This window comes from Primulina eburnea, chromosome 18 (genome assembly GCF_022965805.1).
Source record: "Primulina eburnea isolate SZY01 chromosome 18, ASM2296580v1, whole genome shotgun sequence".
Lineage (NCBI taxonomy): Eukaryota > Viridiplantae > Streptophyta > Magnoliopsida > Lamiales > Gesneriaceae > Primulina > Primulina eburnea.
In genome coordinates, this window is record NC_133118.1 from 32,307,427 (window position 1) to 32,323,509 (window position 16,083).

General features: G+C 35.5%; 3 protein-coding genes across 7 annotated transcripts; 1 reads left to right on the forward strand and 2 right to left on the reverse strand.

The window, feature by feature from the left end:
• Positions 1-4,015: 4,015 nt before the first annotated feature.
• Positions 4,016-7,023, reverse strand: LOC140819493 (nuclear pore complex protein NUP50B-like). 2 transcript variants are annotated; one of them, XM_073179612.1, is made up of 2 exons: positions 6,862-7,023; positions 4,016-5,700 (listed from the first exon to the last, which is right to left on the reverse strand). In XM_073179612.1, exon 2 carries the CDS (start codon positions 5,654-5,656, stop codon positions 4,313-4,315), a length of 1,344 nt encoding a protein of 447 aa, XP_073035713.1. In that variant the 5' UTR covers positions 5,657-5,700; positions 6,862-7,023; the 3' UTR covers positions 4,016-4,312. The 2 variants fall into 2 exon arrangements, with proteins under 2 accessions (XP_073035713.1, XP_073035715.1); XM_073179614.1 differs by having other exon boundaries at positions 6,768-7,023.
• Positions 7,024-7,470: 447 nt separating this feature from the next.
• LOC140819318 (MAR-binding filament-like protein 1-1) lies at positions 7,471-12,238 on the reverse strand. 4 transcript variants are annotated; one of them, XM_073179346.1, is made up of 4 exons: positions 11,870-12,238; positions 10,200-10,243; positions 9,933-10,070; positions 7,471-9,423 (listed from the first exon to the last, which is right to left on the reverse strand). In XM_073179346.1, exons 1-4 carry the CDS (start codon positions 12,150-12,152, stop codon positions 7,771-7,773), a joined length of 2,118 nt encoding a protein of 705 aa, XP_073035447.1. In that variant the 5' UTR covers positions 12,153-12,238; the 3' UTR covers positions 7,471-7,770. The 4 variants fall into 4 exon arrangements, with proteins under 4 accessions (XP_073035447.1, XP_073035446.1, XP_073035449.1 ...); XM_073179345.1 differs by having other exon boundaries at positions 9,933-10,073; XM_073179348.1 differs by lacking the exon at positions 11,870-12,238 and having other exon boundaries at positions 9,933-10,073; positions 10,158-10,243.
• Positions 12,239-13,152: 914 nt separating this feature from the next.
• On the forward strand, positions 13,153-15,497 carry LOC140820024 (trihelix transcription factor ENAP2-like). Its single transcript, XM_073180321.1, has 2 exons — positions 13,153-13,480; positions 14,031-15,497. The coding sequence occupies exon 2, from the start codon at positions 14,098-14,100 to the stop codon at positions 15,208-15,210; it is 1,113 nt and encodes a 370-aa protein (XP_073036422.1). The 5' UTR covers positions 13,153-13,480; positions 14,031-14,097; the 3' UTR covers positions 15,211-15,497.
• Positions 15,498-16,083: the final 586 nt, after the last annotated feature.

The window sequence follows — 16,083 nt, forward strand, 5'->3', positions numbered from 1 at the left end:
CATTAAAGCGACAGTAGACCAGATAAAAAGAAAAACTTAAAAGTCCCAATCACACCATCACTTCGATGTCCTACTCGTTTTTTTTTTCCTCGTTGTTTGTACTTTATATCATTATCAAAACATTAACTTAATTTATTTGATTATGACTTGGAAACTAATGTGCTCCTTGCTATGGAATGGAAGTGGCGACATTGTTTTTTATAATTATTATTGTAAGAAATTAAAGAAATATAAATGGGTTTACGAGTCGTTTATAAGGGCCGATCTGATCTGATCTGATCTGACCCGATCGAATAAAATGAATTTGTTGGAGAGAGTGATTATTTCTCCATATGATAATTTATCAACTCCCATCTTTATCTAGATAACTAACAATGAGATTAACAAAATATTGAAGAATTTGGACTGTGCAAATCAATTGTTTTCCGTTCGTGATTGCTGTTGAAATGTTGTAAAAATATTAGTTTCGCGGGAAAGAAGGTTGGTAATTCTACTACAAAAAAATCCTAAATTGAATAATGTTTTTATTTGGGGCAAAAACTTGTGTGAGACGGTCTCACGGATAATATTTGTGAAACGAATATCTTATTTGGGCCATCCATGAAAAAATATTATTTTTTATGCTAAGAGTATTACTTTTATTGTGAATATGAGTAAGGTTGACCCGTCTCAAAGATTAAGATCAGTGAGACGATCTCACATGAGACCCACTTTTTATTTGGAGTGTGAAAATCAATTTAAATGTTTTTTTATAAACTACTTTTGTTTTAACAGTCGATAAGTCTAAAGAAAAAAAAAGGTAAATTAAAAGTAAAAAAAAATCTTAATAAATTGCCAAAATTTTAAAAAGCAATATCTGCGTGAAATTAATATAATCTCGATTAGACTATTGATCATGTCAAAATATTTCTCTATTCTTCAAGTATAAATATCGAGTAGTTTCAAGAACTATATATATAAATAAGAATAATTTCATATATAAATCCAAATGGGCAACAATAGCATGAATTCAATCTTTTGGGGTTATTCTGCAATTTTGATACTTTTGTTGGGTGGATTTGAGACTGGTGTTGAAGGATGGTGGGTTTTATGTGTAACAAACTGTGAATTAGAGTGTATAGTTAGTCGAAAACCCATGTGTGAATCCGAATGCATAAAACATTGCCGACCCCCGCAAATCTCAGCAGCTCATTTCCAATGCACAAATGATTGTGCAAATGCTCGCTGCAAAAAATTAGCATCAGGTAAACGATAAGTTTTTTCACATCTGTTACTAATATTTAAAACGGGTCGAGAGTTTGTGCTTTAACGTGGATTCAAATCTACGTATTTTTCTGTTGACAGAATTTTATGTCACTAAATCAGATGTCGACCACGTCTGAAATTTTCGTGTTGATTGTTTGTTGATTTCCTAATTTGTTTTTTTTTTACAGGTGATGGAAAGCTTGAAGGATGCGTGGATCTGTGCTCCCAAGAGTGCATCAAGTTGAATGCATAGTCTTTCCTATTTTGAACTAAATAGTAAAATAATAATACAGCATCAGATGTAGTGTGTGTTCTTGTTTTATATGTTATGAAATCTGAATGCATAAATGAGTCCTTTATGTAAACTACCATCAAATGATTCATTTGGTTATGCATTATTCTGTTCCTTATTTTTATTATTACTTTTAACTTATATATATATATATATATATATATATATATATATATATATATATATATATATATATATATATATGAGTTTTGATATGTGGCACACCTACCGTGCACACTTATGTGAGCACCGATGAGGTGTCACTCATCCATTGGATGCGCAATTTTTCTATATTTCATCACATCCAATGGGTGAGTGACACCTCATCGGTACTCACATAGGTGTGCACGATAGGTGTGTAGCATATCAAAACTCTATATATATATATATATATATATATATATATATATATATAATTTACAGTGTTGTCCACTTACAATATCATGTGTCTATCGTTGAGGTGACACTCATTTAGTGGATGTTAGATCGTATCAAAATTATACATCTATTATGTCTATTATGGAAGATTTCATCCTACCTTGTGAGGCACTGCCTCATGAAAAGATCAAAGGCTCAGATTTATACACACATACATGGGGTCCACCAATTTCTGTATGGGGTCCACTAATTTCTTTAAAATCAATGGTCCAGATCCTGTGTGGGCAGTGTCGAACCTACCATTACGGAGGTGACACTCATTTAGTAGATGTCGAAGCATATCAAAATTATACATCTATTAGGTGAATGTTATCTCACTGCACATAGGAGGACACGGTTTTATGAATAATATATAAAATCTGATACACCTATGTGTATATATAGAAAGATTTAAAAAAAATAAAAGAGAGGGTGTCTTTATGCGAGTAAAAAAAAGACAAAAACTTGTGTGAGACGGTCTAACGGGTCGTATTTTGTGAGACATAGCTCTTATTTGGATCATTCATGAAAAAATATTATTTTTTATACTAAGAGTATTACTTTTTATTGTGAATATCGGTAGTGTTGACCCGTCTCACAAATAAATATCTACTAAAAAAAGCCAGCCAAAATCTGTCAATTTTAATTTTTTTTAAAAAAAACTTTACTGTGCCAATTAAAAAGAGATTTCTAGTTCTAAATGTGGATAATAACAATTCTAATAATTGTTCGGTGACGCAATTAATTCGATTGCACTTTATTGGTTGAACCATAAATTTGTTCTGTTCTTTATATATTGTGGTTGATTTCATTGATCAGAAATCTGTGCAAAAAATATTTTTGTTAAAGAACAACAAGATTACGTCTTCCTTCTTTGAAGAAAAACTATTTACTTATGCAGAATAACTTATCAAAAGCGATTTTAATCCAAAAGTTTTTGTGTCCAAACACACTCTATGTATACATGTTAATTCAAGAAGTTGAGAATAAAATTAGGAAGAAATTATATAATACAAAAATTGTTATGAAATCATTACTTTGGATATGTAATTTTGATCATATTGTTTGGTGGATATGAAATTAGTGGTGAAAAGAAAGTAGTCACTCAAATGCAGAGTTACATGCACTAAGAAGTGCATCAGTAGTTGGTGGAGAGGCGGCTGTATTGAACACTTGGAAAAACTTGTGTGAGACGGTCTCACGGGTCGTATTTTGTGAGACATATATCTTATTTGCCATGAAAAAATATTACTTTTTATGCAAAGAGTTACTTTTTATCGTGAATATCGGTAGTTGACTCGTCTTACAGATAAACCGTCTCACGAGAGAGCTACTCATTGACAAATGCCTACAAAATTGCAAACGTGATCCTGTGATCACAGAAGCTGTTTTTCAATGCGCAGTGGATTGTGCAGTTGCCATCGAATTTGACCCCTAAATTTTTATTTAAATTATGTTTTTTTGGTTATATAGAAAATAATAAATCATTTTTAAATGTGAAGTAAAGTCAGCAATTATATGTATGTGTGTGTGTTGAATGTCTAAAATGCTTAGAGTAGTTCTCTTGTGAGACGGTTTCATGAATCTTTATCTGTGAGATGGATCAACCCTACCGATATTCACAATAAAAAGTAATATTTTTTCATGGATGACCCAAATAAGAGATATGTCTCACAAAATACGACTCGTGAGATCGTCTCACACAATTTTTTGCCAAATGCTTATTGTTTTCCATAAGAACCGGAGTTGCGCTGCAAAGAATGTATCAACAAGAAAAAGTTTTCCTTGTTTTTATGAAATAATAATCTGACATAATATTTGTGTGCCTTTTATGTCGTGAAAATAAAGAGATACCAGAAGATATCAAATAATGCAATTTTGGGTTGGGTATGTATCATCCTCCTACTTGTGTAATACATCATCTATATGCCTAATAATCATTTTATACTTTTAAATGTATCTGCAAATTGAATTTTTTTAATTTTTAATTTTCGCGGAACGCTTTTTGCCTCCCAAATCTCAATCTCAATCTCAAAGTTTCCTGACAAAATAAGATGTATGTAAAAGCAAGATTTAGTGGAACTACAGATTGTGTAGTAAACATTAATGTCTCCAGAATCACACAAACATAACTCAAAATACAGTACATAACTATGCCGAATGTTTAGGTCTACATAGGATGAACAAAAACAAAAAAGATAGAGCCGACAAATTACATAGGGGATTGTTGGCAAGTTGACAGATGCTCCAACGACAAACTACCCTCCTCGACTTGTTTGGAGAGAGATCAAGCACAGAAACTTACACGTTGAATGTTCCTCTGAGATGGTGCACATGATATCGTTACTCATCTGATGCCTAGGGAGAATTTTCCGGGGTTTTTAGAACAACAGGTGCCATATCCTTAAGCGATGCGATAGCCGCTCGGAAGTTTTCAACTGTGGAAGAATCCTTAAACTTCAAGGCAATTGTAGAAAGACCGTCTTTGGATTCAGCAGCACTATTCACACAGGCAAAAGTGACGCCTCTCTTGTCCATATTTGTCATCTTCAAGTCTGGATAGAGACTGGCGTTCAAGATCAATCGATAGTGCCCCTTAGCCCTCATGATGAGTCTAGCTTTACCTGTTCCTGATGTGGAAACATTGACCTTGAGTTCTCCTTTGCCACGCTCTTTCCATGCTGCAGCGACATACTCAAAGAGCACGGAATCAGCTGTGAAAACAGCCTCCTCATTCTCTTCTCCTGTTTCCACAGTGACCTCCTGCATGGAGGGAAATTTGCTGGTTTCACTCTTACTGGAAGTATTTGCGGCCGAAGTACCAAAAATTGGAGAATTTCCATTGTTAGCAAGACCAAAACTGAATGAAGGCTGGTCGTTTTTCAGGCCAAAAAGGGAACCACTGGAGCCTGGAGGAGTCCCATCTTTAGGAACTGATCCGAATGAGAACAAAGTACTAGAAAACCCTGTCCCCGCAAGTCCAGAGAAAGCATTTTGTCCACTCGAAAGTGGTTTAAATGAGCTGAAAGAGGCAGTTACAACAGTCTTCCCAGCAGTTTCCTTCACACTATCTTCCTTATCATTTCTCTTGTCTTCTGCATTCTTCCTGGCATCATTCTCACTATTATCAGATTCTCCAGAGGTTTTGGCTGCATCCTCAAAAGTTTCATGTTCTGCCACCTTATCTACCGTAGTCTTGGCAATGTTTTGCTTCCAGATATCATCGGAGTTATCCTTCTCATTTGGTTCGGTTTTTGAGTCACTAAACTTGCTTTCAGATTGCTTATCATTGTTATCGATATCAGATTTCTCCTTTTCTGCAAAAGAGTCTTCCTTTGACTCAACCACTTCATTTTCAAATTTGCCACCAGTTTCATCATTTTGCACTGTTTCCTTACTTGCAACACTTTGTTCCACCTCCACTGCATGATCAGAAGAAGCTGGAGGCACCAATCGGATTGCAGCAAATGGGTTAGTACTAGGAGCTGGGGCAGGGACAGGGGCAGATGGGGTTGATGATGTTTGCTGGCGACGGACTTTAACAATCCTTCTAGTGGCAAGAACCTCATCACTCGCCCTTTTAAAAGTCCCGTTCTCTGGTTCAGATGTTTCATCATCGTCAAGGCCAGGATTATCTCGAGATAACTGTGCTCCAGCAGCCCTCTTTTTTGAAGGCTGAAAGTTGTTTTCTGCATCCTCCATGGCAGCTTAAAGTAATCAATCTCAGGACACGGGAAATTTTTTCCCTGCATCCAACCACAACAAAATTCAATGAAACTTAGATCACCGCACAAAAATAACTAGGAACTAGATAATAATTAGTCTAACCCCCTCAACTTGGCAAAGAGCCACGGATAAAGACATGAGAATGTGCCCCAACAGGAAACTATTATTTTATAGGCTCACTCAAATTAGCGAGAGATCCAAAAGGAGAAAATGGTTCTAGAATGAATGTAAGAAAAAATAAATAAGGATTCAAATCCTACACTACAAAAGAAAAATCCATTGTGATGTAACAAACGGAAATATAAATAATTTGTACTGCTACTGCATCCAAAATGGTAACCAAATTCGGAAAGCCAGAAAAAAAGGTTACTATAAATTTATGCAAAAAAAACAAAATGTATTCAAAACCAGTTCAAGGTTCAAATGATTAACAAGCTGTATACAACAACAACTGAAAGTAAACCCACTAGAAGGCAAAGTTAACCTTTACTATATAAGTTCAAGGCCTTGTATGTATATTTATACGTGCTCACGAACCACACCAAGTATGAGAATAAATAAAAAAAATTGTTGAAAAAATATCCATGGAAGATAACGAGCTCGCAAATGAACACACAATACATCACAATAACATATCCACCAATTTGTCCTAAATTACCCACCACAACATTCCTTCACGAGACTTTCAAAATGTGAAACACATTCCTACACACTAATATAAATAACGAACTTGTATTCGATTTCACGAGATAATACAACAGCCCTCACCAACGATACATTCCCCTGGCTAAATTTCCAAAAAATATCCAGAACGAATTAACAGCACGCACTTAGCAAGAACCGACAAACTTCTAGCCATAAACCACCGACGACCCAGTTTTCCGTTAGCTGAGGATATCATCTTAATCTCGCCACTAAAAATTGATAGAAGCAAAGAAACGGAATGATAAACACTTAAATGTTACTACAGCTTTCACATGAATTCAAAATTAGTTCGACCAAAAGCATATTTTTCTCCACCAACATGAGCATATAAAAAAACAATTGATTTCCAATCAAATTCAAAATATAATGGATTGAATATCACCTCCACCAATCTGCAATATTTCCCACACATACACAATATTCCACAAGTACGCATAAAAAGCCAGCGCGTAAGAGAAAGATCAGGAAAAAAGTACCCGACAGAATTTGAAGAGTCTGCGTGGAGTTTTGCTTGAATTTGAAGCTTTGATTTTCAACAAACACGAATGCGTATATGGATGAATGCTACGTGCAGATCGACAACCCTAAAGTGAAACGAAATAAAAGGGCAATCTTTCTCAACTCCCCCCTTTGGATAATTTTTTAAAGATTAAATTTTAATTATGTTTTGTTGGGTTTTTAATTAAATAATAATAATACGAGGAGCCGAGGTTTCCTTTATTTTTTTTGGGATTTGTTTTTAAAAATAAAAAATAAAAAAATTAAGCATAAATAAAAAAATATGATACTTTAATTTTTTTGAAATATTATTATTAATTTTTACATATAACAAATAAGACAAAATTTGTGTTTGAGTCTCACATGTCGTATTTTGTGAGACGAATATCTTATTTGGGTCATCCATTAGAAAATATTATTTTTTGTGTTAAAAGAATTACTTTTTATTGTGAATATCGGTAGGATTGACATGTCTCACAGATAAAGATTCGTGAGATCGTCTCACAAAAGACCTACTCAACAAATAAATTATTAAACAATAGATTAATATTTTATCAACCATTCGAATTGGTAATAAAATTGTGAGGAAAAAAGAAATCCAACAATTTTGTGTATTTATTTATACTAAAAAAATAAAGTTGGAATGTGTTCCGCGGCAAAAAATATAATCATCGCAGCTTAAGCCAAACTGCAAAGATCTAACTTTTTCGTGAATAATCAAATATGCTCATTTCACAATAGATACAACAAGAGACGGATATCCTTCTAATTTCAACGACTGCACTTTTCAGGATGAGGAAGGCCAAAAATAGTTGGCAGGGAATTTCGCGATTACAGACGACCAAGGACGAAGGAGAACGTAGACCTTGCATTTGATGCAAAGTTGATTATAATTCTTCTTGTTGTGGTGTAACATTTCTCCGCCGAGTGACTTTCTTCTTGGGAGCAGCAGTTGTGCCTCCCACTTCAACTTTATGCTGGTGCTGATTATTCACCTCAGTTTTGGTTGAGTTTATTTGGCTTTGGCTCCTTAGCCGTAGAATTTCGCCTTTGGCAGATGCCAATTCCTCTTCTAGTTTCCTTCCTCTCTTTTCCAAACTCTCCCTTTCTTTTCCAAGCTTCATCACCATGTTATGGGCATCTTCCAAGTTTTCGCGATCTTCTAAAGAAGCCTGTTTTTGCTCTTCAAGGGACTTGTAGACTGCATCTTTTTCATATTCCAAACTCGAAATCCTTGACTTGGACAACTCAAGATCCTTCGAAAGAGTTGATTCATTCCGATTCATCTCCTCAAGTGTTTTAGTAACCTCTTCTAAATCAGTCTCAAGACTTTTTCGCGATTCTTTGCTTCTTGAAATTTCAGTCTGCAGAATCTTCAACTCTTTGTTTAAAGAAGACACTAGTTTCCTTTCTTTCTCTAGATCCTCAGCTGCAGTTTCAGCTTTCTTGTTGGAATCAGCAAGATCTTTCCTTACGTTGGCAAACTTTCGTTCTGATGCAGCCAATTCTTGGGACACAGTTAGCAGTTTTTCAGTATCCTTCTTGTAGGATTCTCTAGCTTCTGTCAACTCGGCCTGAACCTTTGACAGCTCTGCTTCGAACTTCGAGCACAAGTTTCTTGACTGCTGCAGTTGTTTTTTCAGATCAGAAGCTTCATTTCTTGATTTCTCCAGAGTTTCCTGTGTAATCTCGAGTTCCTGTTCAAGACTCTTCACATTTTTCAATTCAACATTCAACGTTTCTCTTATATTCTCTTTTTCTTGAGTCAAATCAGCAACTAGAGCTTCATTTTTGTTTGCTTCATCCAGCGCAACCTTAAGCTGTTCCTCAATCTGTTGAATCTTCTTTTCTCGATCTCCCAAAATCTTACGATCTGAAGCAGTCTTTTTTTCTGAGGAGGATTTATATTCATTAAACTCCTTTACGATAGCATCAAGCCTTTTACTGGATTCGTCCCTCTCAGCCACCAAAGAAGATAATTCTGCATTCATATTCTTGAGTTCCGAATTCTTCAACTCCAGCTCATTTTCATTTTCCGAGAGCATGACTTTCAATTGTTGTAGCTCTGAAATTAAACCACTAACCCGATCCTGGGATTGTTGGTATACAGAGCTCAGTTGCTCGAAGTCGCGTTCCTTTTCGGCAATGTTAGAATTAAGATTCCGGAGATTATCTTCCTTTTCAGTAATTTCTGAAGAAAGCAAGATCATCCTATCTTCCAAGACTGCCACAGAATCCAGCTTCTCCTTCAACTGTTCTTGCAGTTCCTTTTTCTCGTTTACCAAGTTAATGAGGTTTTGTTCAAGACTCTTGACCTTCGTAACCAGCTCTTCAATTAATCTTCTCTCTTTTTGCAACTCTTGTCCAAGGCTTGTAATGGTACCATCTGCAACTTTCAACCGATTAACTAAAGATTGTTGTGCTTCGCTTGCTTTAGCAAGTTCCTTTCTGTGAACTTCTTTCTCATTCAAAATCTTTGAGTCGATTTTTTTCTCCAGGGAAATGATGGTAGATTCCTTTTCTTTCAGTTTAATATTCACCTGTCCATTCAAGAAGACAAGACATAACTCATAAGCAAAAAATATTAAATTCCACTACCAACTGATTCCAAAAACGCAAATAGTTAAGGACTTTGTTGGCAAGTTATAATTACAGCCACTGTAAAGTGTGGCCTCTCATGTTGCACAATGATCGAAACAAGGTTCTTTGGCAGCTGTACAACTTAAAATATTCAAATTATAACGTTATTAAGTATAGATTCTGAAACATAGGTAGGCACTTGATCCTACACCACCCGGTGTAGGTGAATGCAATTTGTTTAACTCTGCAAAAAAATTATTCATTTTAAATACTTTGGTCAATTAAAATGTGATTCTTTTCCCTTTTTGTACCATTAACTAAGTAAGCTGAACTGCTGTTAATCAGAAACAGGAAACAAAAATCAAGTACCACTCCCTCTATATGCACTTGTTAAGAATTCAAATAAATCCATTCAAAAAGCATTTCCAAATAATCAAAAAATAAGATAAAGTTCATTGAAATGGCTCACAGATTCTATGGTTGCATCCAAACCAGCCTTTTCCTTCTTTGTTGATGCATAGAGAGCACCAAGTACACCTGACGCCATTACTCCAACAACATTGAAAAGTGAAAATGTTGAGGTAGTGGAAGTGTTTGCCTGCACTGACTGCTGGGACACAAGAAACATTCACTTCAATATATGAACTGGAGAATTATATACAATAGAGACAACCTTTGAAACACAAACCAGTACTTAAATAAATGTTTCCATATTATATTGAGCAGAGATGCAGACCTCAGCTACTTGCATCAACTCTTCCGTTCTCATTTCAGTATTTACTGAAACAAAACAAAAAAACACAATTTAGCAAAAGCCCATCAAGATATGCATCAATCGAACAAATCAAAATTTTCACCACCATCTTGGAGAATCGTGTATGAAATGGATAGTGTTAGGCATTGATAGGCAACTAAAAATTTGTGAATTTTCTTATAAACTTTACCACTTGCATGTCAATCAACAATAAATCACACAAGAACGAGGGAATCCATTTAGGTTGTAGGTTTTATTCAGTTTAACTTTTGCACTTACTGCTTCAGGTTTCTCATATTTGTCTTGCTCAACAGCTGACCTTCATAGGCTGAGTTCTAATAGTGTTTGCATAGAAGGGTTCATTATATTTAGTTGCAGCACAGTTGGTGATTAATGCCCCCTGAGAAATTCCATTTTATCTTCTCATGTTGCATTGTCCATTATTATTGATTCTTTAATTGTATACAAAGGGTGAGATCTACAAAATTTCCTATGAAAATCAGATGAGAGACATGAAACCTTTAACAGAGCCAAATCATCATGTAAAAAAATGAGGTAAAGACAGGTATTTGACGAAGTGTTCACCATGAAACAAAGTGATAATAAATCAAATAGAACATATTACAATTTATTTCGATCTCCAACTAACAACGAAACAAGTTTGCTCGAATTTATCATACGGATTAACCATAACAGACTAGATTTGTGTACAAGTGAGAGTAAAAAGAAGGTTTTAATGGTGCGAAGAGAGAACCTCTTCTTAACAACACGAGATCATCACAAGCAGAAAACCTGTTACTTGAAACTGCTATACATTTCTCATTATCACAAAAGAGAAGCAACAAATAAGATTTTCCTAATCCAATATGATGCTAAAGCTAGTTCAGAAGCATTCCACAGAGCTAAGATTTACACAAACCCATACTTTATCATTATTCTTTGGACCGAGTCAAATCATCTAGCACATAAACTAAGCAACAGCCCTGTGCATGTCAAATCCCCAGCCACGGCAAATATCAGAAAATTATAAACTGCTTCGGGAAGTGCCCACTCATGAAATTTTCATCATTTTCCTAACATCTGGTTGTCATGTCATGAACACCTTGAGGAAGTTAATCATTTGCAACTGGATCATAGTGAAGTCACACTTATCCCACCTCTCAACTTTCCGTCACAGTCGTTTATATGTTTGTTCAAGACATTGGGTATATAGTCGTGGAAACAATTCAAGACTCAAAATGCAAGGAGCTACATGTACCAAGTTCCCCTAGTCTCACTGCCACCAGACTAAACAAAAAGGAGTATTTTCATAGTAACCACAAACCAGTTGAATGAAAGCGGGACTCGTCATAAAAACCATTCCCAATTGGTAACGAAACTTCAGCATTTAGTCAAAACAATATATGAAAAACGAACATTTTATTCCTCAAGCCAGACGTGTATGAAGAGCTACATTAAAATTTAAAAATGGAAGCAAAAGTATCAGGCTTGGAATTAACCTATTGTGCTGATCTTTAATAAAGTCAACAATTAATATAAACCAAAAAATTTCTATGCACAATTGATGCAAGGCCAAAACTATAGAAAATCATATTCAAACCATAACCACAATATACAAGAAGAGGAAAAATCATTGCTTGAACCCAACTAACCTGCAGCTAGCCCATCAAGAGCCCCAGCCCTCATGCTAAGAAACGGAATTAATCCAAAACCCATCAACAAAATCCCTCTCCTTCCGCAAAAGTCACCATCTCCCGAATTTTCTTTCTGCACACAAGCCACAGCGGTTCTGTTCTTTCTCCAACTGAGACCATTTCTCGGGCAAGAAATCAAGAAGGAATGCTGCAAAGAACATGAAGATGAAGTCCCAGTGCAAACAGAATAGCAAAGTGGAGACGGGTACAGGAAGCAAGACGGGGCTATCAGGAATCCCATGGCTATCTTTTTCACGTTTTCTTGATTTCTGGTGATAAGAAAAAGCACATTGCCACCATAACCCCACTGATTCCAATCCGGTTTGGATTTAAATTTTTCATTTATAATATTTTAACTTACAGTATGTGTTGGGAATAGAAAGACCGAATTGCCCTTCAGATTGGCATATTAATAAGTTTTTCTTTCCTTTTTGTTTTTACACAAGGAAAGAACACATGAAATAGTGCAAATAGGGACTCCTTTTATAGCAAGTACTACAAGTCCACTCCTCCACGTTATCATACTTAGGCGGGAAAAACACAAAACTTTCGTGAGACAGTATCATGAATCAATTTCATGAGACAGATGTTTTATTTGGATCATCCATGAAAAAATATTACTTTTTATGCTAAGAGTATCACAGATAAAGATCCGTAAGATCATCTTACAAAAGACCTACTCGAGGAAAAATAGAGGAAAAAAGAAGAAGAATAAATCCTTTCTGATATGTCAAATTTAATATTAAATTTGATGTTAAATTATAGATTCCGTCGAATGATATTCTTTTTGTAAATAATGGCAAAACTCAAATGTATATATTTGAGTTATTTGTTGTATATATAAATGGTTAAATGCTCACCTACTAGTAACAAAAATATATATTAGTATAAGATACATAACGTGAATAAATGACGTTCATATTATACAAATATATTATAGATATGTATTGATTCTCGAATCTAACATTTTGTAATAAATACCAAACAATTATTGATGATAATGGAAATACCATATTTTATTCTCGATGTAACGAGAATCTTTAGATCGTTGTGAGTTTTTTGTCTTGTTTAAAAGATACAATAACTTTTAGACACAATCAATATGTTACGCTTGGTATAAATTTATAAGAGATATATCCAAAATATTTGTAAATTTTTTGTTTATTATTATTATTTTCGTTTATATTGTGTGTAGAAGAACGATGGAGGTTACCTCCTCTGGGCCGTAACGCAAGATTTCTAATTGTGGGCCTAAAGTTGGGTGAGCTTTGTGGGCCTAAAGTTGGGTGAGCTGCCGTCAGAATCAGTGAAGACCAGCGTAATTTACATTCACACATCCTCAGCTATTCCGCCACCGAAAGATGAGCGTGTGTCTACTTTCTCTTGCCCAACATATAGTTTTCGTAACTAATTGATGGCAATCACGCGAAATTGGCATTCTTTTGTTGTTCATGATCTCTGTGGTGGACTTTTGTGTGCTTAATTTTCTTGTTTGGGTGTTGGTGTAATGATTTTCTTGGATGCTTGAATCTTGAAGGCATGCCCGGGGGATAAAATAGTTACTTTCAGGTAAGATTTTTAATGGGTTTTTGGTATGTTGGAATTTAAGGTGGTTGTGTGGGTAAAGATTCGATTTGAAGTGTGATTGCGGAGTGTTTGGGGATTATTTATTTTTCTTGGCCTTGTGTTGTATTACGGGGTGCCCATTTTGCCCATTTTCTTGAATATGATTTTAGATTAGCTTTTATACTTTAATGCTCTATATTTTTCTTGATCAGTGGATTCCTCAAGTAAATTTTTTAAAAAAGTTTACATGTGAATTTTTCCATTTTTGCAAAAAATCGAGTTATCCCTAGATACACCAGATAATTTTCACCTGATTTTTCAGTTATCACAGTTACATTATTTTTAATTGAAAGAGCAAGTATAAGTTTGGTGATGGGGGAGTAAATTATTTGGATCCAAAACATTATCTTTCAGTTTGATTTTGGTGTTGTGTAGTTACCAATAATGATCTGACCTTTATTGGGTATTCATGTGCTTCATATTGAAGAAAGCTCACGTTCTTTAAATGGGTGACTGATATTTTATCTGACCTGACATTGATATTGTTTGTTAGGAAATTGGATATTGTTGATCAAAGAAGATATAGTAATTTTTTTGTGTTCTTCTCGGGAGCATGCATAATGGATGATGATGTTGATTCAAGTTACCCTTCCAGTCCTTATGGCACGAAGCGCCAAAGCTTTTCTCTCGAAGATGAGAATTCTGCACAAAATGTTGGTAACCAGTTTACTGAAGATGGTGACAATGATGATGATGATGATGGTGCCAATGAGGATATTGATGATGAAGTTGAGGATAAGGCCGAGGAGGATGAAGAAGAAGACGATGATGACGATGAAGGAAAGGGTGTTTTAAGGATAGGAGAGGATGATTATGGCGATTTGAATGAGGATGGCGACGAAGATGATGATTTTGATGATTTACAGAGGCATCCAAAGAAGAGGAAGCTGAAAACGCTGTCAAATTACGAATTTGCCCCTCGAGCGCAGGCTTTGCCATCTGCTACTGCTCTGATTCCGAAACCATCATACGGTGGACGTAATCCGCTCACAGATTGGACCGAGCACGAGACTTTTATTTTGCTTGACGCTTGGGGAGAGAGATTTCTCAAACAAGGCAGAAAGAGTCTCCGGTCTGAAGAGTGGCAAGAAGTTGCAGAGAAGGTGTCTCAGGAGTCGAAGATAGAAAGAACGGACACTCAGTGCCGCAACCGTTTGGATACCTTGAAGAAGAAGTACAAAAAGGAGAAAATGAAGCTGGGAGAGACAGGGGAATCCACCAGTAAATGGGCTTGCTATAAGAAGATGGATTTGCTATTATCATCAATCCCTCAGAAAGCAGGGCATTTGAGTGCAGTAGATTCAGGAGAGCACCTTAAAGATCATCTGAATTACTCAAATGGTTTGCATGAAACAAGGGATAGTCCAGATAATTCAATATCTACTGAATCAGTTCCTCCCAAGAAAGTTAAGAAATCACAAATCAAGGGCCGCCGTGCATCTTCATTTAAACGGCTCGCTGATTCTATTCAAAAATTTGTTGGGATATACGAAAAGATTGAGAACAGTAAGAGAGAGCGAATGCTAGAACTCGAAAAAATGAGGATGGACTTCCATAGAGACTTGGAATTGCAGAAGAGGCGGATATTAGAGAAATCTCAAGCTGAGATAGCAAAGATACGAAAAGGTGACGACGAAGAATACAACATGTCTGCTGAGAATGACAGTGTTTGATGCATCTGTATCCAATAAATTAATTCCCTAGGTTTTCCTCTGCAGAATTCGATGAAGACTTGTGCTTTAACTGTTCTGCTTATCGCTAAAACCCTAGAAGTTGGAAAGAACTTGTATTTTTTAAAGGGGAAAGAACTTGTATTTACTTCATTGAAAGTTATGAGTTTATGGAATTATAACTCGGTAATGATTTACAGGGTTTCTTTTGGTTATTTTATATGTGAATTGTTGAGTCGTCTGGACATTATCTTGTTAATATAATTTCGTGGAGAAGTTGCTTTTGTTTAGCTGAGTCTATTTACTTCAGTTTTATGCATATGGAATAGAATACTAGAATGTGCACAGGTCCCATCCCATGTTGATATGGGGTGGTGGTAAGTGAATGATTCTAGCAATTTATTTAGGGTATGGGCCCTGTCAGCTGTCAGCGAGGAATAGGAAGGATCTTTGAATAAAATTGAGGATGAGCCAGATGAAATAAGTAATCATCTCAAGCTGGAATTTTGAAATTAACGGAGATTTTAACACTTTGCTTATCTCATGAATGGGAGAGGTATTCATCTTGTACTATAATGTTGAATGCTGAGAATGTAATAAATCCATTGCCGAAAGCTTTTTTTGGCCTGTATATGTCTCTCTGAGTATATTATTATGTCTATATTTTTTAATTGATAGTTAGTTGTTGTATTGTTCTTCATGTCCTGAGTTGATGTTGAATCATAGACCTGGAATTCATGTAATTAATGCAATGGATAAAATAAGATTACGGATTTTTAACTTTCTTGGTGCCAATTATTTGATGTTATGCGCGATCACTGAAGGAAGAGTTGCAGATCCTTCAGGAGCCTGGATCCTATGTTGCCGAAGTTGTGA

What these genes read in the sequence shown, in the direction of transcription:
- LOC140819318 (XM_073179345.1), bottom strand. Translation starts at nt 12,152, where the DNA reads ATGGGATTCCTGATAGCCCCGTCTTGCTTCCTGTACCCGTCTCCACTT. An exon ending in AGTTGATGCAAGTAGCTGAG is followed by an intron (nt 10,074 to 10,199) that starts GTCTGCATCTCT and finishes CTTGTGTCCCAG; the next exon opens with CAGTCAGTGCAGGCAAACAC. An exon ending in TGGATGCAACCATAGAATCT is followed by an intron (nt 9,424 to 9,932) that starts GTGAGCCATTTC and finishes TTGAATGGACAG; the next exon opens with GTGAATATTAAACTGAAAGA.
- LOC140820024 (XM_073180321.1), top strand. Translation starts at nt 14,098, where the DNA reads ATGGATGATGATGTTGATTCAAGTTACCCTTCCAGTCCTTATGGCACG.
- LOC140819493 (XM_073179612.1), bottom strand. Translation starts at nt 5,656, where the DNA reads ATGGAGGATGCAGAAAACAACTTTCAGCCTTCAAAAAAGAGGGCTGCT.